Source organism: Fusarium pseudograminearum, chromosome 3 (assembly GCF_000303195.2).
Source record: "Fusarium pseudograminearum CS3096 chromosome 3, whole genome shotgun sequence".
Taxonomy (NCBI): Eukaryota; Fungi; Ascomycota; class Sordariomycetes; order Hypocreales; family Nectriaceae; genus Fusarium; species Fusarium pseudograminearum.
In genome coordinates, this window is record NC_031953.1 from 7,181,010 (window position 1) to 7,201,301 (window position 20,292).

At 48.1% G+C, this 20,292-nt stretch overlaps 7 protein-coding genes across 7 annotated transcripts; 4 read left to right on the forward strand and 3 right to left on the reverse strand.

The window, feature by feature from the left end:
- Positions 1-97: 97 nt before the first annotated feature.
- FPSE_11202 (uncharacterized protein) lies at positions 98-3,396 on the reverse strand (the record flags this gene model as incomplete). Its single annotated transcript, XM_009264319.1, has 1 exon — positions 98-3,396. A coding segment is annotated over one exon (3,299 nt), but the record flags the coding sequence as incomplete, so codon positions are not given.
- A 1,036-nt stretch (positions 3,397-4,432) lies between these two features.
- On the forward strand, positions 4,433-6,103 carry FPSE_11201 (uncharacterized protein; the record flags this gene model as incomplete). The annotated part of the gene is made up of 2 exons (XM_009264318.1): positions 4,433-5,205; positions 5,269-6,103. 2 exons carry the CDS (start codon positions 4,433-4,435, stop codon positions 6,101-6,103), a joined length of 1,608 nt encoding a protein of 535 aa, XP_009262593.1.
- An 815-nt stretch (positions 6,104-6,918) lies between these two features.
- Positions 6,919-7,170, reverse strand: FPSE_11200 (uncharacterized protein; the record flags this gene model as incomplete). Its single annotated transcript, XM_009264317.1, has 1 exon — positions 6,919-7,170. One exon carries the CDS (start codon positions 7,168-7,170, stop codon positions 6,919-6,921), a length of 252 nt encoding a protein of 83 aa, XP_009262592.1.
- Positions 7,171-9,281: 2,111 nt separating this feature from the next.
- Positions 9,282-11,072, reverse strand: FPSE_11199 (uncharacterized protein; the record flags this gene model as incomplete). Its single annotated transcript, XM_009264316.1, has 1 exon — positions 9,282-11,072. One exon carries the CDS (start codon positions 11,070-11,072, stop codon positions 9,282-9,284), a length of 1,791 nt encoding a protein of 596 aa, XP_009262591.1.
- Positions 11,073-11,359: 287 nt separating this feature from the next.
- On the forward strand, positions 11,360-12,226 carry FPSE_11198 (uncharacterized protein; the record flags this gene model as incomplete). The annotated part of the gene is made up of 1 exon (XM_009264315.1): positions 11,360-12,226. The coding sequence occupies one exon, from the start codon at positions 11,360-11,362 to the stop codon at positions 12,224-12,226; it is 867 nt and encodes a 288-aa protein (XP_009262590.1).
- Positions 12,227-15,676: 3,450 nt separating this feature from the next.
- On the forward strand, positions 15,677-16,279 carry FPSE_11197 (uncharacterized protein; the record flags this gene model as incomplete). Its single annotated transcript, XM_009264314.1, has 1 exon — positions 15,677-16,279. The coding sequence occupies one exon, from the start codon at positions 15,677-15,679 to the stop codon at positions 16,277-16,279; it is 603 nt and encodes a 200-aa protein (XP_009262589.1).
- Positions 16,280-18,518: 2,239 nt separating this feature from the next.
- On the forward strand, positions 18,519-19,921 carry FPSE_11196 (uncharacterized protein; the record flags this gene model as incomplete). The annotated part of the gene is made up of 9 exons (XM_009264313.1): positions 18,519-18,563; positions 18,616-18,645; positions 18,702-18,792; positions 18,862-18,903; positions 18,953-19,119; positions 19,154-19,191; positions 19,238-19,375; positions 19,422-19,841; positions 19,888-19,921. 9 exons carry the CDS (start codon positions 18,519-18,521, stop codon positions 19,919-19,921), a joined length of 1,005 nt encoding a protein of 334 aa, XP_009262588.1.
- Between the last annotated feature and the right edge of the window lie 371 nt (positions 19,922-20,292).

Genomic DNA, 20,292 nt, shown 5'->3' on the forward strand with positions numbered 1-20,292 from the left:
CTTGGAGGTCCCTTCCTTGGAGGTCCCTTCCTTGGAGGTCCCTTCCTTGGAGGTCCCTTCCTTGGAGGTCCCTTCCTTGGAGGTCCCTTCCTTGGACTTCTTCGCCTTGGGCTTCTTCGCCTTGGGCTTGCGTCTGCGCTTGTTCCGCTTTCGCTTGGGCTTGTAATCCTCTGGGTACTGGACGTGCAACCTGGCATTGCAAATTAATACCCGTGCTTCCACATTGAGCCGATAATTAGCCGTTCCAAGGTTGCGAGCCTCCTCAGGAATGCTCTCCACTGAATAAGGCGAAAGATGAGAAACCTTGAAAGACGAGGCCCTCCATGTCATAACTGTGCGATGGAGAAATATGCGAATAGGTTCAATGTATGCCTCCTTCTCGATAACATTGTGAGAGGTTCTATTAATCGCACCAGAAACCCTTTTTAGGCATTTGTACTGCAGCGACTCCAAACGCTCAACGAGTTTCGCCTTGAACGGCCATTCGAGCCTCCGACCATCTCTGTGCAAGTACCAAGCCGGGCAGGCATACGAGATGATGGGTCGAATCGCGCCGACGTAATACTGTTTGGCACCTTTCAGTACCGAACCCGTTGTGGATGTCCCAATACCCCACATGTAACGGAGTGAACGTTCTACACTCTCTTCAATGTGCTCAACATGGTGTGTCCAACTAAGCTGATTGTCAATGATGACGCCTAGCACTCTGAAGCTGTCCTTCAAGAGTTCGGGGTTATCCTTGATACCAGGAATGTCGGGCAGATCGGTCGGGGGCGGGCCAGTGTGCCCGGGATCTCTGATGTGCATGAGGTTGTACTTGTGTGGCGAAAACGTGATACCAGTCTCAGCGCTCCATTCCATAATGTCTTTGTGAACTTCAGCAAGACCTTCGCAATTCCGTGCGTATGATTCCGACGTAACAACGAGATACGTATCGTCAACGTAAGCAAATGCACGGATTGTAATGCCCTCGAGACGTTTGGCGTGGATGCGCTCAAGCAGAGGAGCGGCGAAGAAGAGAAACAAGATGGGCGACAGAGGAGAGCCTTGCGGGATCCCGATGTTGACATAAAACTCTTCAGAATGGCTACGAGGTAGCTTGAGAGAAGTGGTCCGGTTGGAGAGGAACGAGTGTATGGTTTCAAGAAGCCACTGAGGATACCCTTTCCGAGCAAGCTCCTGAATTACCTTTTTCCTCGGAACAGTGTCAAAAGCAGAAGCCATGTCAAGACCCAAGAGAGACGCCTTGAAGCTCCTCTTGAAGAGTTTGTTCACGTCCAACTTTCGCGAAGCGTATGCATCGTAAAAGACAGCGAGCAAATCCTGAAGAGCTCGGGTAGTGTTTCCACCGGGCGCGCCGTACTGGGTATCGGGCAAGAGACCGTGCTCGATGGCTGCAAGAACTATGATATCGTTGAGGATCCTTTCGTAGATCTTTCCTATCACCGAAAGGAGGGCTATAGGGCGCCAGCTCTTCGGAGAGTTATAGGTGGCCTTGCCAGGCTTGCGAATGATGATTGTGGTAGCCCTCTTGAAGGCATTGGGAACGAAGCGAAGGGTCATGCAAGCTCTGAACAGGCGCGTGAGGAAAGGCGTAATGGCATCGGAGGCTAGTCTAATGCCGTCGGTAGTGACTTGGTCAGGCCCATGTGCCTTGCGAGCAACAAGCTTCTTGATAGCGTTCTTGACTTGGTGTTCCTCTAAAGAATCGGCTATCTCAAACGAATGTCGATCTGGGTCTAGGTCGTCCATGGGGGTCTCGGGAGGAGCGTCGTCACTGGTTTCAGGCCATAGTTTGTGTCTGAGACAATCCGCCTTCTCCTCGTTAGTCTCGTATGTGACACCGTTCGTGTCTATGTCGAGGGTGGGAACATCGTCCACCACCCTGGGCTTCGCTCTTCGTGCCGCTGCCTTGGCTAGAGTGTAAATGCCGTTTGGAGTCTGGCTCTTCTGGGCCGCGTAGGCATTGCGCTCCTTGATCTTCTGCTGCAGACGAAGCAACCACGCTTTGCTTCGACATCGCTGCTTCCTTACCCGATGTTCAACGTCTGGAGTCTGCAATTGCTCGAGAGTTTCAAGGTCTGCGGCCTTAGACACTGGCTTAGGATTGACTTTCGGTTTGTGAGCAGTGTGACTTGGAACAAACTCATCTCGCGCTTCAAGCATGAGCATACACAACGCCGTGATACCCTTGTTCACGTCGTCCTCGTTGTCGAGTTTGTAATCGTTAAGTATTGGCATATTTCTGTTCATGAAGGCCTGATATGCACCCTTTGCCATCCTTTGGAAATTGTAATACTTGGTTTCGTCCACAAAGACTTCAAGGTCAATGACTGTTCGAATGCAACGGTGATCGGATTCATCGAGATCTCTGATCTGGTCGACACCCCAGCTCCGAACCCGAGGTCGAAGTTGTTTGCTAATGAAGGTAAGATCAATGCACGAGGCGATTCGGTCAACCCAGGTGCTCCCTGAGTCTCCCTCCACGGGGGATGTTGAGGCAATGAGGTCTTCCGCATGGGTTGCTGGGTCGCTTGAAGCTGCCACATTGCCCGAAGATGCAGGGTCTCCGTTTCTGTCATGCTCGGAGGTTTTCTGACCACTTCTCGTGTATGTGATAGTCCCCGGCTTTGTCACAAGCTTAAGGTCGGCGGCGCTCATCGAAGTCTTCAGTTCTTGGGCTTTGGGCGTCCATTGGTTTTTCTTGAATAGAGGTCCGGCCCATGACTCGTGATGGAGGTTGAAGTCGCCGACCACAATATGCAAACCGGGCTCGAAAAGTCGTCTCATCAAAGGTTCGACCTCTAACTTCTGATCTTCAGTGTTGGGGTTGTGTACATTATGTATAGCAATCTGTCCCATTGTGGTCTCTATGAAAAGGGTGGCAGCAAGGTACTGGTTCTCGTCATCGTGGTATATGACGCTCCAGGAATTGAATCTGATGTCTTTGTCCACGCAGAACATGACTCTGGAGCGTAGAAGTGAGGGCTTTTCAGGCAGTTTGTCATCATCTGTGTCGGGTAGTGGCTCTGCCCCTGATGCCGCTCTGCGCGCTGCCTTTTGTTGCTTCTTCTTGACTTTTGCCTCGTGCTTTTTCTCCCGCTGTTTCTGTTGTTTCGGATTATCAGCTTCGGTGAGAGGACGGACTGTAGGCACTTCAACATGGTATCCATGATCATTCTTAAAAGCCATATCCACGTGAAGGTCACTGAAGGCAATCACACGTGCTCTGTCCCCGTCAACTCTGTCCTCTTGATCCTCTAGCACCTGCTCATATCGTTTGGGCGCCATCTTGCAGTTGAACTGTTTCAAGACGAAGTTGCCCTCAACAATAACGCCCTCCTCCGAGGTCATGTTCTTGGCATGATGTCCAGTATGATCGTGGTGACTACTCATAGTGAAAGACTACCTTAAGACAGGATGCGGTGCGCTAATTCTGATTGTAACAAGGTGGAAAAAGGCACCTGCGTGATATGTACTACGTAAACACAGCACCCAGGTTTCAAGAGGTTTGAGAAACAGTAGTTGTGGTGAAAGATAAAACGGTTGTGACAGAAAGGCCGATGATTCCCGGCGGTGAAAGGTAGCTATGCGTAGGTGAGAATAAATGATGTGCGTACACGAGTTATGTTGGAAGTATGGGGGGAGCTGGGGGGACTCCTGTTAGGCTAGATGCTGCACTTCCAGGACATTGGCGCCAAGCTCCAGTTTGGTCATGTTACCAGTGAATTGCCACAAAACTGTCTCCTTATCTCTTCGTTTTCCTATTACATCACATCTCATCCTTTCAAGACTCAGCCCCTCTTTGCCCTTGAGCAAGAGAGCCATGTCGCCTCTCCTTCACATGGAAGTGATTGGCCCATCACATCTACTGCAAGTTAGAGAGCATAAGTCCTGCCGCATTTTAAGCATACCCCGCAGATGAAAAGTGTTGCGAGATCATGTAGCCCTTGAATTCATTGTTTGTTACCGCCTTGGCAACATGGATGTTGTGGTCAGCAGGGCTTTGTTGTCTTAACCTATTGAGTGTTCACACTCCCCTCGACAGGTCTCGACCACTTTCATAGAATATCGCTTTAGCCGAACTCAAAGGTGCCATCCCGCGTGATCAGAAATGATCGAGTATATGTCCATTGTGATGGTGTCAATGGGTGTGGTTGCCAAATCGTTCTGGCTACCTGCTGTGGGGTGAGGCTTGGGACACAAGCAGGATCAGTTTTCCCGTCGTGACGAGTACTGTTTATCATGATTGCAGTTGATCGGGGTTGATGGCAAAGATCACATTAAGACAGCAATGTGCCTATTTATACAGGATATTTTACATGTATTCATCTATCTCCAAGTTCTCATCCCATCAGAAAATTTACAGTTGTACACAGTTTTCCAACAGATTTCTACTTTTCATCGTCATTCTTTCTTCCAAACCGCCGCCATGCAATCACCTTCCCCGTCCCAATCTCGCGCCGCACCATGGATCGATGCGAATGATGCCGAGGAAGCCTTGCTTTCTCTTCTCAAGGACCTTTTATACAAGGAGGTAATCCCCTTGGCTGATGTGTTTGCTGAGCGTGCCAATACACAACTCACCGATACCCTCTCTGAGATCTCTGCGAAGATGGAGGATTTCAATATCCTCTATAGGAAGATGGAGGCTGCGTTGGCAAATCTTGAAAGTCAGATGCCGATCGGCGAGACTTCGAAAGATGTGCCCGACTTTTTGAAGATTGTTCTGTCAGATTCTGACATTGAAAACTTCTCTTCGAACGGCCTCAGTTCAGTCACCATGTGCCAGACTTTGGCACAGCTCCCTGGTCCGCACTGGAAGCGAATCGAGAGCATCACGTATCTCGATGTCAATGAACATACCAGAGAGAGACCGTGCCTTTTGATCAAGGTCAAGACACTCGAATCCGGAAAAGCGATTCGAAGTGAATTTGCCAGATTGAGTGCGGCCCTTGAAATCAGTCATGAGTGCTTCCTATTGGATTTCCGCTACTTTGTTCACGTCCTGGGTTTCACCGAGCACCCAAAGATCAAGGAGCACGGCGATCCCCGGTATGTTATTAAAAAGTGCCCTCTGCCCTTCAAGGATCTCAAAGCCAAGGTCAGCCACAAAATGCTCCTTTTATCCACCACCAGCGTCGATATTGCCCTTCTTCTTTGTCGTTCGGATATTACATTGAATGGCATTCAGTTTCACTGCATGTAAGTATCTGATCACGCACTATCTTCTTCACATGTAATGATTGATGCTGACCCATTCCCCAGTCCGTTCCCGCCTGAGGGTATTCCGCTCTTCTGTTTTCGCTGTTGGTTGACCGGCCATTTCTTTTATTACTGCAAAGCACCCACACCTCGATGTGGAAAATGCAGCGATAATCACTTTACCAAGGATTGTAACTCGGATATCCTTCGGTGCCCCAACTGCGCCGAAGACCACGCTGCTTGGGACCCCAGATGTACCGCTCCCGCTTCCAGGAAAGAGCACACAGACTCAGCAGTCAACAGAAAGAATGGTCCTGAGTGGGCTGTTAGACTCCGAGACGTATCTGCTCCCAACGCTGTTGTGGCTGATGCACCACATGTCACTGCTACAGCCCCAACGAGCGCACCAGGACCATCTTCTTCAACGGAATCTTCAACAGAATCTTCATCGCAGGTCCCAAAGAAGAGGGGTGCCCCTACTACCATTAAAAAATTGGAGAAGCGTGAGGGTGGTCAACGCATGATTGTGATGCCTACTGATACGTCCTCAACTTCGAAAAGTTCTGCCGTATTTGGCCTTACTAAAGAAGGGTTCGATACCTCTCAGGCTGGTCACATCGCCAGCAACACCAAGAACAAGGGCAAGGGCAAATCCAATATACCCATCGCAACAAGCCGAGCTACCTCTGATGCCTCTTCTGACTCTGATGCCTTTTCTGTCTCTTCTGCCCCTGCTGCCCCTGCTGCCCCTACCCCTACCCCTGCTGCCACCCCTGGTAATCAGGTCACGGATAGTTCTGGAACTCGACAGACAGGTGCAGCACATGGTCGTGGAGGAGCTCGTGGAGGAGCTCACCCTGTCAGACAGGCCAGAACTCGCTCGCAATACAAGAACTGATGACGGCGACGACCAAGACGGTCGACAGTATGCACTACGCCATTCTTGACATAATTGATGAGTGGTTTTTGTCAGTCCGTCTTAGATATTAGAAGATTAGTTTGTCGTTGTACTGTACCATACTAGTGGTTACCAAGCATTACAGAATTTATAACCCGTTATCTACTACCAACATGAAGCTTTCACCTTTGCATGTGTTCATAATCATAGTGACTGCCTCGTTGACGTTGACGTATTATGCCTACAGTTGTCTCACTTCCATTCCAGTAATAGTAAATTTGTTGTTGCGCCAAGTTGTTTTACTTGACCAAGTGGCTCTCCGCAAGTTGAGTTACCTGAAGTTTTCCAACTGCTGTATTTCTTAGGTCTAGCTACTGTTACTAAGCAGCCAGAGTCCCTCGCTTTCAATGTGAGTGTTATCATAGGAGGTTCGCCTCATCATGAAGAGGCAGAGTCAGAAAGTTCATCTCCTGACTCTGTTCAATACGAATACTTCGAATGCAACTTTGCCAAAGTCTGGGTTTGTTCTCAAGAGGGGTGCCGTCTTGATGTCACAATCTTTCGATACTAAACCCTGTGATGTTTCGATATTTGCCTTTCTAGTTTGGTATTGCGTCTCACCGGATGTCAAAGTTCGAGAGTAGTTCACCAGTGTGATTATACATAGTAAATATAATTAACGCAACCGTATCTACCGGATCAAGGCGGGGAAGTGTTTTCATTCTGAGTCCCAAATCGCCAATCGTTCCACCAAAGATTTTAATGTAGCGTACATGACATTCCTCCCATTTCCCCTACACCATGGCCTGGTTAACTTATTCACGTACAGCCATAATCTTAATGGCCTTGTGCGACTTAAGCATCTGATAGATATAGAACACGGCGTCCTGCTCACTTGTGAAAACTTGAGCAGTGTCCATCTCATCTTCTCCAACAACGTCTGCTGTGGAGTCGCGTCTAGCTCTCTTTACCGGACGGGATGGACTACCAGCCGAAGAAGACCCGCCAAAGAACGATGACGGTTCAGGGGTCCTGTTGCTTTCGTTGGAGCCTTGGGTCGAAGACATCCTTTGGGTCGAGTAATCGATCGGATCGCGCCTGCGATAAAGTTTCGGTTTTTTTTTTTTTTGGTGGGGGTTGGTTTGGATCGCTAACAGGCGGCAGTCTAGAGTCATCTCTGTCAAGCACAGCCCATCTTTTGTTCGAAGCTTCGGAGTATGCGCACATGGCTTCATCTCTGGTTGCGAAGGACATTTCTTATATTTATTGGAAAGACGTGAGCCAGGACATGATGGGAGCCTCCAATCCGTTCATTAAACTCAATCGAGGCTGCTACGGCAACATCTACGGACAGAAAAGAAATTTACCCCTTGCTTTGTTGGGAAAGGGGGTGAAGGGGGTTGACCAACTGAGCAGGCTAACAAGTTTGATGTTGTATTGCGATCCTTGAAGTCCAATGTTGGCTTTCAGCCTTGTTCTCTCTTGTATGCTTTGATTCATTAACGGTAGGACTGAAAGAGAAAACTGAAGCAAGCTATCTTTGACGCCGCGTACAGACGAATACGACGATTCGGATGATCTCCCTGGGAAGAAACGCTTCCTGGCCCCCTCGACTTGACCCAAGCGCCATCTTTCAGTTGTGCCGTCGGCCAATTTGCGAGTTGTCATTGTTGAAGTGAAACTCGGCATAATTTGTGATTGACAAAGGCTCCCTGGAAATGTTCGTGTCATGGGTACTCGCGTTTGCTTAATGCTGCAGTGATGGGATCATGCCCCTACGACTTCTTGGCTCTACTATCACAAATCTGATATATTATGAATGTCTGTAAGCGAGGTCCTCCGTGGCGTCCTCACATCGTACCATTTACAAGACAGGGATACGTTGAAGTTTCTTGGATGTCCTTGCAACACCTTGGGGGCTGGTGCATTGCATGAATGCACTTGAGACATTTTTTTCATTACTTGTCTAGATAGATACCTGAATTGGAGGCTGAGACATGAATGTTGATCATTTGATCAAGTGCGTACCGCAATCTTCGTACTATTTGGTTGGAGAGGAAAGAGAGTGTGAGTCGACCAAGACCAGGCTGTTAGGAAGCCGGTCGCCAAACCGCCATGGTGTGTCGTCTCAAAATTACAGATCAGATTGGCGGGTAAGCCGGTAGCAAACCGGTCAGTAAGCCGGCAGGGGTTACCATCTCAGAATCGTAGATGAGATTGACGGGTAAACTGGCCAACAACCCGGTCCCCCCACGCCGCCAGGGTGTGTTGGCTCAAAATAACAGATCAGATCGACGGACAAACTAGCCAGCAATCTGGTCAGCCTCAGGGTATCAGAAAAATTGGCCGCGGAGAACATAAGAGACGAAATTAGTAGGCCATCTTATGATACTAAAACTATAGCTTTTAGGCTATTTATTTTTGTAACCTAAGGCTTAGGGTCAACTTTTCTACTACCCAGTAGGTCAGTAAGCCCGACAGCAAGCCACCAGCGCTTACTGCCTAAAGTATAGATCAGGGGTCAAAAGACAAGCACATCGGCAAGCCGCCAAGTCTCAAGGGTTGTTGCCTCAACAGGTCAAAATGCAAGCCGGCCTAGGAGGAAACAAAACTTCAAACGTCATACTCCCAAATTCGCCCTAGCAGCATCCAACGTCTGATTCCCCCCCCGCAGACCGACCAACAAACCGGTCAGCAAGTCGTCAGGGATTGACGTCTCAAACATCCATATCAGATCATAATACAATGCTTCCATGAAAGATCGTCGCATAGCTGAGCCACCATATCAAGACGCCAAGACGGCACGGCAGCTTTGCTCCGCTCGACGAATATCATGGAAAGGCATTGTACTTGCTTGGACAGGTAGACAGGCCAACATGCAATTTGCAGAACACAATCTGGCTGACATTTGGTGGTAATATTAGGAATGTTATGAATATCTCCAAATTACAGGCCCAGTAGCTTCCTCCGATGTTGGGAAGTCACCTTATTCATGAACGTAAATTGCATTTTTTTTCTATCAAGGCGCCGGTATTTCGTCTTTCAACTACATTTGTAGACAATCCCAAACCATTTGTTGTAATAAATAAAGCATACAGCGAAGAAGTAGTTTTCCGTAGTGATTTCATTTTGTGTCCCGTCTTTCCAGCCCAAATAGTAGAAACATTGCCGCACTTCTCTAATCAGTCCGGACCTCAAAGTTCTCCAATAGCCTGGTGTTGTAGTCCACTTGGTGTGGCGGCTGATCGATGTTTCCAAGCAGGACCGACCACGCGTGGAACCATTCAGACGCATCATGGTTACTTGTCTCATTAATTAAAGTATCAAATTCCCGCTCGACGCCGGGGTTGAAGTCGCTGCGCAAAATGGACAAATTGTCATTTCCCAAAATTCCGAGGGCGTCAACTTCCTGCTCCTGTATCATCGTGCTTTGAATTGAGCCATAGAGAGGCTCTGTCAACCTAGCATATGGATATTCCGGGTTAATGGTCTTGAAAGCTCGACACAAAGCAATCTCCTCTTGGATTTGTCGTTGGAATCGATCAGCGAAATAGTCCTTGTAGGAGCCTGCCTGTAAGACAAGTGTGAAAGCCTCAGCTGGAATGCCAACGTCTGTCACAGCAAGTGCGTCGAGTAGCCATTGGGTAATTCTGGACCGTAGCATACCACCAGTGATCTCAGGCTCATCGGGAGAGGCACCTGGATCTCGAATGCGGTCTGCTACATGGGTAGGAGATGCAAGGGCGGGGAATACGCAGCCCATGAGGTCGACGCGGCGCTCGACTCGTAATTGAGGATTCTCTCGGTAAAATGGTGCCAGGCCCTGAGCATGGGCGGAAGGTGAATTGACCGACGGCAAATCCTCGTTAAGAATGAGGCTTCTGATATCAAGACGTTGCTCGACTGAGAAACGCGTGTTAAGAAATTGAATTGCGTTAGCGACGGCGGAGAAGCGGATTTTTTCTCGACATCGGATGCCACCGGCTACTGGGTGATGGCGATGAGGTTGATTAATGGATGTCATGTCATCATCATCATCGTTCTTGCAGCAGCTCCTTGCGTCACACCATATACCAGGCAGGTGCCAGAGATCACCGATTGCCAACAGATCCATGGCGTGTTTGACTTTTTCTGGCGTGGGAATTTCCCAGTGTTCAAACCGCAAGTTCAGAAATTCATCTGGAGGATAGGTGCCGGCCCATTGCGGGAAGTTGGTGTTGATTTGGCGGCTGAATTCGGCTGGGTTGTGTTCGGCCAAAAGCTTCAAAGCGGACGAAAAGGCCCCTTCAGCCTCCCAGAAGCTGTTGGACCAATACCAGTACCAATTATGATAATAAGGGCGAGACAATCTGGAGAAGCCGCGGTAGTAGCCGGATGACAGATACAGAATGCTGGCTTTCTCGGCCAAGGCATCCTGCGTGCTGTAGCATAGCGTAGACCTCAGTTGCCGGATATGATTGACGCTTGGGTCAGGGTCGTCTGCCAAGGGCGATCGGGATCGACTAATCCTCCTGTCCCCGACAGGATTCTCCGAGTAGTACTCATGTTCATCCTCGTAAGATGGAAGGGCAGTAGCAAGTCGTTGGCTGAAGTCGGGGAATTCCAGGGCGAGGCGATCGCGTATTTCTGGGGTCATGGCACCAGCAATGGCCAGAAGCGTTGTCAATTCTGATTGTAGAAGCTGGTAGGTGAAAGCGACAAGATTGAAACACCCGGCTAGGTTGTTGGATTCTGGTCGGTATCGAGTCTTGAATTCGATGGCGTTGAGGGACAAGGGGACATGTCTGGCTTCGTGGGCGATGGTGCGACATGTATAGAGAAGGGAGAGCTCGATCGGGTGGTTGTCGGCCGTCATGAGTTTGTCTGATTCGACATGGTGAACGTATCCGCCATCAACTTGGAAGTAGTGACGGTAAATCTGTTCTCGAACCTCAGCAGGGAGATCGAGGAAGTTGAATGTGACGACCATGGCGGGGTAAGCGAAAATGTTGAGTGTTGGTGGAGGAGACAAGTTTTGCGGTGCCACAGGAAGATGAGTGTTTAATAATAATGGTTGACGCAAAACTTAAATCACCAAGGTTGTGGAACAATGTTTGACCTGTAATACCCTATACTATCACCTATCGTGATTTTGCTTATCGGCCTTATCAAAGGCTTTTGAACGTGCCCTGTGAAAAAAGAGTTCAATCATGTCGCTATTCACGGAAGCATCTCAATCGAACCGCCTACATGGAAGAGAAAAAATGCCTCTATCACATGAAGACGACAGCCGACGGGCACGGTCTATTCGCTACTGAAACAATAACAGCAGGCACGCGCATCATTCGCGAGAAAGCCCTCTTGGCAATCTCCCAAGTTGAAACAAAGGCAAACGCTGAGCACAGATGCGTCATTGAACAAGCATCACGGCTGAGTACCGATCAAATGACAAGGCTCTTGAGTTTATATCACAACCCAAAGAAGCTCAGGGAGTTTTCTTTTCTCAAAGACCAGCTATGTCCCGGAACCGACATGGAATGCAGTCTTGTTCTGGCAAAGTTTTACACCAACGCTGCAAGCATCACTGCTGGGGGGCTTGAATGTGGCCTCTTTACCGAGTTCTGCCGAATGAATCACTCATGCACGCCCAACATATGCTGGGTCTACGACGAGCCATCGGCCATGATGGAAGTTTACGCCGTGAGAGATATCAGCCAAGATGAGGAGATTTACAATTCATACATCGAAGTCGCTTGTTCTCGTCAAGCAAGGATCAAAGAGCTGTCCAACTGGGGATTCCATTGCAGCTGTTCCGCATGTGAGGGACCTGATGCCGCACAACACGACGAGCGAAGACGTAGGATTGGACAGATCAGAGGTATTCTGGACATTTACCAAGATACCAAAAATGATAACGACAAGCCCAGATTTGCCGAGATCCCAAAGACAGACTTGGAAGCGTTGAAACTCAGCCAGGAAAATGCATCATTGCTTCAACAAGAAGGGTTGATTGAGCAGTTGGGCGTCTCATATGGCTTGTGCGCGAAATTTGCTAGGGGAGGGGCACTGAACAGTCTCGCTGACGAATACGAGGAGAAGGAATTTGACATATTGGTGATAACCACTGGGGAGTACATAGAATAGATAGGATATGAAGAGTTTTATTATTTTACAGGTATTTAAATTAATGGAGTTGCGTATAGTAATTATTTCTGTTAATTGTCTCTAGTATTCTCTTTCTTGTCCTTGAAACGTCAATCACTAAAATAATGCCTTTCAGAAGGCTTACCCTCTGTAGCGGCACCTACTTGTGGCAGGCATTCACTGTAACAGGCATTCACTGTAGCAGGCACCCACTGTGGCAGGCACCCACTGTAGATCCATAGCAGGCATCCACTGTAGCTGGCATCCACTGAAGATGAACCTAAGCTGCCAGCGCCCGGGCTTTTTATAGCAGTTACCCACTGTAGCAGCTGTAACAGCAGACAGCTCCCGCCATTAGTACTTGGCTCATTAATTTGACAGCTAAAGTAGATGAGGGATGCTCAATGTTGGGACTCTAGTTAAACTAACAGTACTTTTAATGTCTTGAAAAATAGACACTTAATTAGACTTAGAGATTGGATCCTGTTTCTCAATAGAAAGACCCGTGGACAAAAGTGTCCTCTTCTCCTTGAGGTGGCACAAGGGCTCCAGGTCTTTGCTGGGTTTGACGCCATGGATTGAAGGTACGCCCGGGAGACGCTTCTTCTATCACATACGTGTTCTTTTTGGGCAAGGTTAGTTATTGAGAAAGCCTTGTTTTGGGATTTTGAGTTTTTAATCCAGATGGATCCTTTGTTGATTTGGTGGTTGGTGCAATGACAAGCAAAATATGCCTTTGGCGCCCTGCATCAAGAATCATAGGGAAGTAGGGCATAAGCGCAACCTTATTCCCACACAAGATCCTTTGTCCATAATTTTTGAGTATATTGTGAAGACTAGGACTCTAGCTTGTTGAAATGGATTGAACTTACGAATTATTGGTGTAATCCTAGGCGCAGCTGATGTTTGTTCAATTCAGGATTAAGTGTAAGTAATATAAACTGTCTAGATTATGATCCCAGCTCCATGTGATGTTCTCGCGATGGTGGGTTCATGTTTGTTATGCGAAAGATCACTTTAGCTTCTCGTCAGCTGTACCGGTTAGGAACCATTACAGATTCTGGCCTGAGGACCAAGGGAAAATGTCGTGTTAAATATTGGACTGAGCTGGCCCATCGGTCGTGGGGTCGACACAGTTAGTCGTACCATCGATGCATCCTTCTGCTTCAGCCGTTATCAGAGGTGGTGAAAATAAAAAGACAGTGCAGGAAATACTGACCCTCTTAGAATGAAAACGTGACGGAATCGCATCTAGATAGCCTCGAGCTGTACGTGATGTAGACTTGGCCATCCACCAGAAGAAGCTCTACCACCTTGTAAAGGGAGACCTGGGAACCCCACAACACCGCCTTCACTCTTGAAGGCAACAGTGATGGCGTTCTCAACAAAGGAAGACGAGTATTAAAGCTGTTGGAAGGTCTCTCCTAAGAAGAGATAGGGAACTCTCTAGCAAAGAGTCAACCCTTCCCAAGGATAACACTAGCGAAAGTACAGACATCTAGATTGTCTTTACCAACCAAGCCTCCAACGTGGCGCTGGTTGAGCTCGTCAGAAGGCGTGGCGAGAAAGATGACACGCTGTCTAGAAGATACAAGGACAGGCAGAGCTACAGGGCCATCGGGAAGCGATAAGGGCTGGCGGCTCAGTATCCACGGCAGTGACTGTAGCGACAACCTCCTGTGCTGAAGTTCAGAGCGGGAGGCTCACCAAGTCAGAGGATGGGACTGACATATCTGTCGCAGAAGAACCACCCCTCGCGAGATTTATGCCGACAAACATTGGAACAAAGTAGATCAACTCAGCGCTGATGTAGGAGATGGGGTGTCATTATTCGAGTCTCGCAGCAAAGGCAGAAGCAACCGCATTCCCGATTAATGCGAATGATGCAATATGGAATCTCATCCCGTTACATACAATGGTAGCATGATACATTCTGTCAGTCCTGGGCAGTGTCCCGTGTCAAAGTCTCGGAGCGCGACGAGCTTTTGATGTTGTCGTTACTGGTTCAGTATGGTTTCTGTCGAGCGCTAAGTATCTTCGCCGCGTGTTCAGAATGGTGTAGGTGGTGGAAACAGCAGTGAAATCCGTGGTGGGAGTCTCCGCTGTGACAATTGTATTATCTGAAGAAGAATCGATGACTGGTGATATGACCACATTGTCCGGCATGACCGTTGCAGGCTTACATGGCTCATCTTCATATGAGGCATTAAATCCAGAAGGAATGAAGCAGTAATTTGCAGTCATGATGAATAGTAACTATAGTGAACAATTGCAGAAGCCAACGAACGGATGGCAAGATGAGACCAAACTAGACCACCTTGGAACAGGACCTGGAGGACGCACTTGTAATTATTCTCTGCCTTAGTTGACTCGTAATCCTTCACCCTTGTTTCTACAAGACCGAATTGAGAAGTCAAGTTGAATGCCACTGGGCGATAGTCTCGCCGTGGTAAAGTTGTCCTTGTTGATCCACTGGACTACTGTCGCACAAGTAGGAAGCCAATGGTGTAGAAACATAGGCTGGGACGCGGCTCCAAATGATAGTCAAGACCAGATGTTTATTCTTACTATTCTCTCAAAGTCATCACCCGTTGGTGCGCTGGGGGAGAGGCACCAACTAAGCAAGCAAGCCCATCATTGAGGCGCGCATGCCATAGGATTCGGTAGGAACATCATTGAGCCCAATAGAAGGTCATTAATATCCCAAATGTGTTTATGTATTGACATGCGAGAGACGGAGAGGCAATCTACAGGAAGAAACAATACTGTTCACGTAATTCAAGTAACCCACATTGTCATAGAAGATCCCCGTGATTGTAGTAATGATGCCGACCGTGAGGTTAAGAAGACTACTTTGCGATAGTTCAAGAACACAAATTAGTAGTCCTTCGCCTTTGGACCTGGCGCAACATTGCTCAAATTGGTGCATTGAGAAGATCAACTGCAATCAATTAATCACGCGAGTTCAAATCTTGACGATGAAGGCCTTCATCACGTACTCAATCGGTTACCGCGAGACTTCGTTGTGATCCTACTGTGAACCACATCGCCTCAACGCGTGTTTTTCAGTTGTCAGCCAGAGTTGCTGATGATGGTCTGCTTATCACGCCAAGAGGTGGATAACTCTTATTGAACAATTAACGAACACCTTCCGGAGATGAGAGTCTTCCTCATGAAGGATAACTTTGTTTGCAATGTATCAAGCCTAAGATGCACTTCCGCGCCGACGTCCAGCCTGAATATATGTCACTGTTCTGGTGTCACGCGACGATATCAGTGGTGATTTACAGCCTTTTCGAATAGTGCCAACAGGAAGGAATCAAGGGATATAAAACATGGTCCTATCCGCCTGCTTCTGCAAAACTACCCAGCACAGCACCTCACCAGATATTCCTCTTGCATCGACATCCAGAGCACATTCAAGCTATCAAATTACTAACGCCGCCCATCATGAATGAAAACAGTAACATCGTCCAAGACTCTGTGCACTCGCAGCAGTCCTCCACTCAACCGGATGTCATGACTCCTACAAGCTCCCAGGCCGAGTCACCCATTCTAGGTTATGAAAACCCACCCGTTTCAATGCAGCACGCCGATGAAATCCCCATTCTAGGTCAAGCAGATGCGCCTCTTCCAACTCATGTTATCGACGAAGTCCCCGTGATCGGTCACGCAAATGCGCCTCCTCCAACGCAGGGCGCCAGCCAACCTCCTAACCTATCTCACAATCAGTCCACAGTCAGCTTACACGACTGGCAATGTTCATCCTTTAGTTTTGTCAAGCCCACAACCCGTCAGCAGTACAACATGAACTGTCGCACCACTGAAGCTTGGAAAGAAAGGTTGGAGAGGGAGCTGTATGAAGTCAGACAAACACTGAGATCTCTTCGTGTTTCTGAGGAGGAATTTCAAGCTGCGCTTGCAGAGTATGCAGCTATCAAGCATGACATTTTGGAGCTGGACCTCAGATATGTATGTATCAGGCGTGCTTGGAGATTCGTCCAGGAAGAGGAAAGGAAACGGTTGATGAAACTTGAAGAAGAGGCCTCTTAGTAAGATCAGAAGTCATATGTAGCGCCTAGTCTTGACATGATCTAAACACGTATAAATGATATTCATTTTGTTTAGTGATGAGAAACTTGGTGGATTCTATACTTGACCAGACCTATGTACCATTGTAGGCTTGTCATGATTGTGGTGATTGATCGTGGCTTGCTCTAAGAAGAAAGCCAAAGAAGCATATTACTCCAACCATATACTCTGAGAATAATTGCTACGGTCTTGTGCATTGTCCGACTCTTGGTCAGTGTATGTATATTGACAATCATCCAAGCCAAATGAGTCAACCTAGCTTTCGCAAGTCGTCTGTCTGGACAGAAAGGGATCTGAGTGGACAGCCTTGAATTGTTGGAAACTTCTTGACATGAGTTGCTCTTCCAGAGTCACACCTATAAGCTAAGCTTGCACCTACTCATAGTGAAGACTCGTGCTACACAAACACTGGGCTGGTGCTGCGAATCAATGCATATGTATTGTTGTGATTAGAGACAAACAACAAATTATGGGCTACTTGGTATGTTGCGTTCCGTGAACAACAGTCTCATCAACAGGTATATAAAGGCGCCCTGCGCCACCAGTTTCCCAGTCCTGCTCAAACACTTATCTCAACAAGCCAACAGAAACCTTCTTACCTTCCCAAAATAAATTAAACACCTATTTAAAATACTACTATATCCAAACCCCAGCCATGCCTAACCGTGGTCGTCGTGGTCGTCATCCAAGTTCGAGAATCCCTGCGAGCATCGCAAATACTAACCTCTCAGGAACCACCCTTGTATCTCGGGGATCTTTCCCTGGGTCAGTAACCCCGCCAAGCTCCAGATCTCCGAGTAGTCGCTCCTCCAGTAGGATCATCCACGACGGTCCTCCTCGAAGTCGCTCTTCCAGCAGGAACATCCATGATGGGCCTCCGCGAAGTCGCTCCTCTAGCGGCTTACCTCCAAGGCGATATCCTAACTCCCCTAGATCTCCTCGCAGGGCAATTGGTAATGGCCCTCAGGCCTCCCCAGGTTCACGCGAGCCGCGATCTATCAGACATATGTCTTACCCGACTGGCGGCCCTAGACGGGTAGTCAGAGACGGTGGGTACGAACCATCACGCCACTCACGAAGCGGACCATCCTTCCCCAGGGGCGGCGGAGCTCCCTCCCATAGGCCTTTCACACCAGCGACTGTTGTGCCTTCTGTGTACTTGGGGCAGACGCGAGATGGTCCCACGAGCACCGTGGGACCTTGGGATTCTGCTACCTATGTCCCCACGCGCGTCTCGACTCGTCGCTACGAGCCGGGGCATGAACGAGGATATGGGAGACGCTCTCGCTCCAGAGATACAAATACCCAGGTCATTGAAGTCGAATGCGGCGACTGTCCGTGTCTCCATGGGTCAATTGGATTCTGGGGCGCTGAGACTGTCGATCAGTTTCTTGATACATGGAATCGGCTCAATGCGACGATGGACGATGACACGCGGAATCTGCGTGCCGCTACACGTGCACTCGAAGAATCCAGGGGCCCGCCTGAGATTCCTACCGCACTCCTCAATGACTGGATCGCAGCACAGCATCGCTGTATGAGATCTGCCTTTGCAAAATATTGCTTTTATTTTCTCCACGCTCATCTTATCGATTTTGATGATGAACGACTGCAAACGAGATAGATCACCAGACTTGAGAGTTGGGGTTGACTAGTTATGGGACCTATATAGATAACGTTGTAGATTCTCCTATTTTACCAATAGATCAACTGAGAATGCGTGCGTAAATGATAAACTACTGATCCTGTTGATATGTGCGTGAGGCTCGAGATTGATCGGGTTTTATCCTTCTGAACACCATAACCAATGCCAAGATCCATTCATCATCCACTAGTATATGTATCGTTACCGATCCTTGAACTGGTAATGTGCATGACAGGGACTGTACCATACAGCCATTCAGAAGCAAACTCCAAGTGCCTGACCAGGATTAAATACAACATCAGCCCACATAAAGCACCCGTCCCGGAATATCCGAAGCTCCCCTGTCAAGAACTCGAAGAGATAGCCAATCCGACGTCGCATATGCTGGCGCATGACTTATGCATGTTGGCTGTCAGTTTGTTGACACCTACCGGGCGAGAAGAGAAAACAATGCTTCTCAAATCATACGTGCGGTATTTAAACGACTTGATACAGAGGACATCTCACCGATAGTTTTCTCAACACCAACTGTGAGAATCATAAAACGCTGCAAAAATGACAACCATTAACGCGCATGTACACATGGAGCCCGACGACAATGTAAGACTTGGCTACTTTGCTTTGAAGTGAATATTGCTGATATTTTTAGTAGCCAGTGGAAATTGAACCATCTGACGTTCAAGTAAGAGCCTAGCACTGACTTTGTCTACCAAAGACGTACCATTGATCGTTGTACAGGACAACAGTTCTTCAACGGATAGTCTAAGAGACTCCATTTTTGACTTTCGCCGGGAAAATGGACGAACATACCATAAATACAAGGAGGGAAGTATGTTGAAACATTACCCATTTGAGACTTAAAGAGACGTGGATAGTTAACAGCATATCTTTCGCTCAGAGTACAATCTGCCCAACGATACAGAAGAACTCCAACGATTGGGTAAGCCACACATTCTTTGTCAAAGCGTATTCGGAATTAATGTCTCTAGACCTGCAACACAATTTGATGCTTTTGACCCTCGACAACAAGCTTGGTCTGAGCCCCCCATGCCGCCCCGACTCGCAGGTTAAGCGAGTTCTTGATGTCGGAACGGGCACAGGCATTTGGGCCACTGACTTTGGCGATGAGCACCCAGAGGCTAAGGCAAGACAAAATGTCAATTGGTGAGAATATATACTGACGATTGTAGGTTATTGGCGTTGACTTGTCGCCCGTCCAGTCAAGCTTGTAAGTTTCACGGAGGGTATCATACTTGGAAGCTGACAGTTGATAGTGTGCCTGCAAATGTCCAATTCGAGCTTGACGATATTGATGAAGATTGGACTTACAGTGAGCCATTCGACTTTATCCACAGCAGATTCATGAACTTTAGTGTACAGAACTGGAAGTCGTACCTCACGAAGATCTACGAGTAAACTTACCCACCCTGATCGAAAGACGCATGCTAAGAGACCTAGAAACCTCACCCCAGGAGGCTACGTTGAACTTCAAGATGTAGATGTCATAATGGGCAGCGACGACGGAACCCTTAAACCAGACACAACAATGTATAAATGGTGCCAACTCCTCGACGAAGCCGCCGGGACATTCAACCGATCATTCGAAAGAACGACCAACTTCAAGACCCTCCTGCAAGAAGTTGGTTTCGTCGAAGTAGTAGAGACACGCTACAAGTGGCCTACCAATGGCTGGCCCAGGGATAAGAAGTACAAGGAACTTGGTCACTGGAATAACGCCAACGCGAGTTTGGCGCTGGAAGCGTTGACTATGGCGCCTTTTACTAGGGGTCTTGGATGGAGTCGTGAGGAGGTGGAGTCGTTCTTGATTGCTTTGAAGAGTGATTGGAATAACCCCAAGATTCATGCTTATTGGCCGATGTGAGTGATTCCAACGCTTGAATGGGTGGTAGCTAACGAGGTGCAGTTGTGTGACTTATGCTAAGAAGCCTGAGGCATGATGTGGTGATGGACTTGGACAGGATAAAGAATAGACAATGGCTTGGTCTTCTTGTGGGATCTTTTGTGCATCGATGACTCCTGGGATATTTATCGAGATACACGTTACTTAGAATGAGCTTCCAAATAAAATAAGTTCTTCCTCACTGATATGAATGCATTGATTGTGTTGTGCTCCAAGCTGAGCTTTGCTAGTCCGACGTTTCTTACAGAATGTGGGCGCCCCGCGAAACAGTGATTATAGAGTGAAACATGTTGCTCTCAGCTTATCCAATCACCAAGACAACGTGGCCGAGTGGTTAAGGCGATGCCCTGCTATCTCTTACGAGACATCATAGGCATTGTGTTCGCACGCGTAGGTTCGAATCCTGCC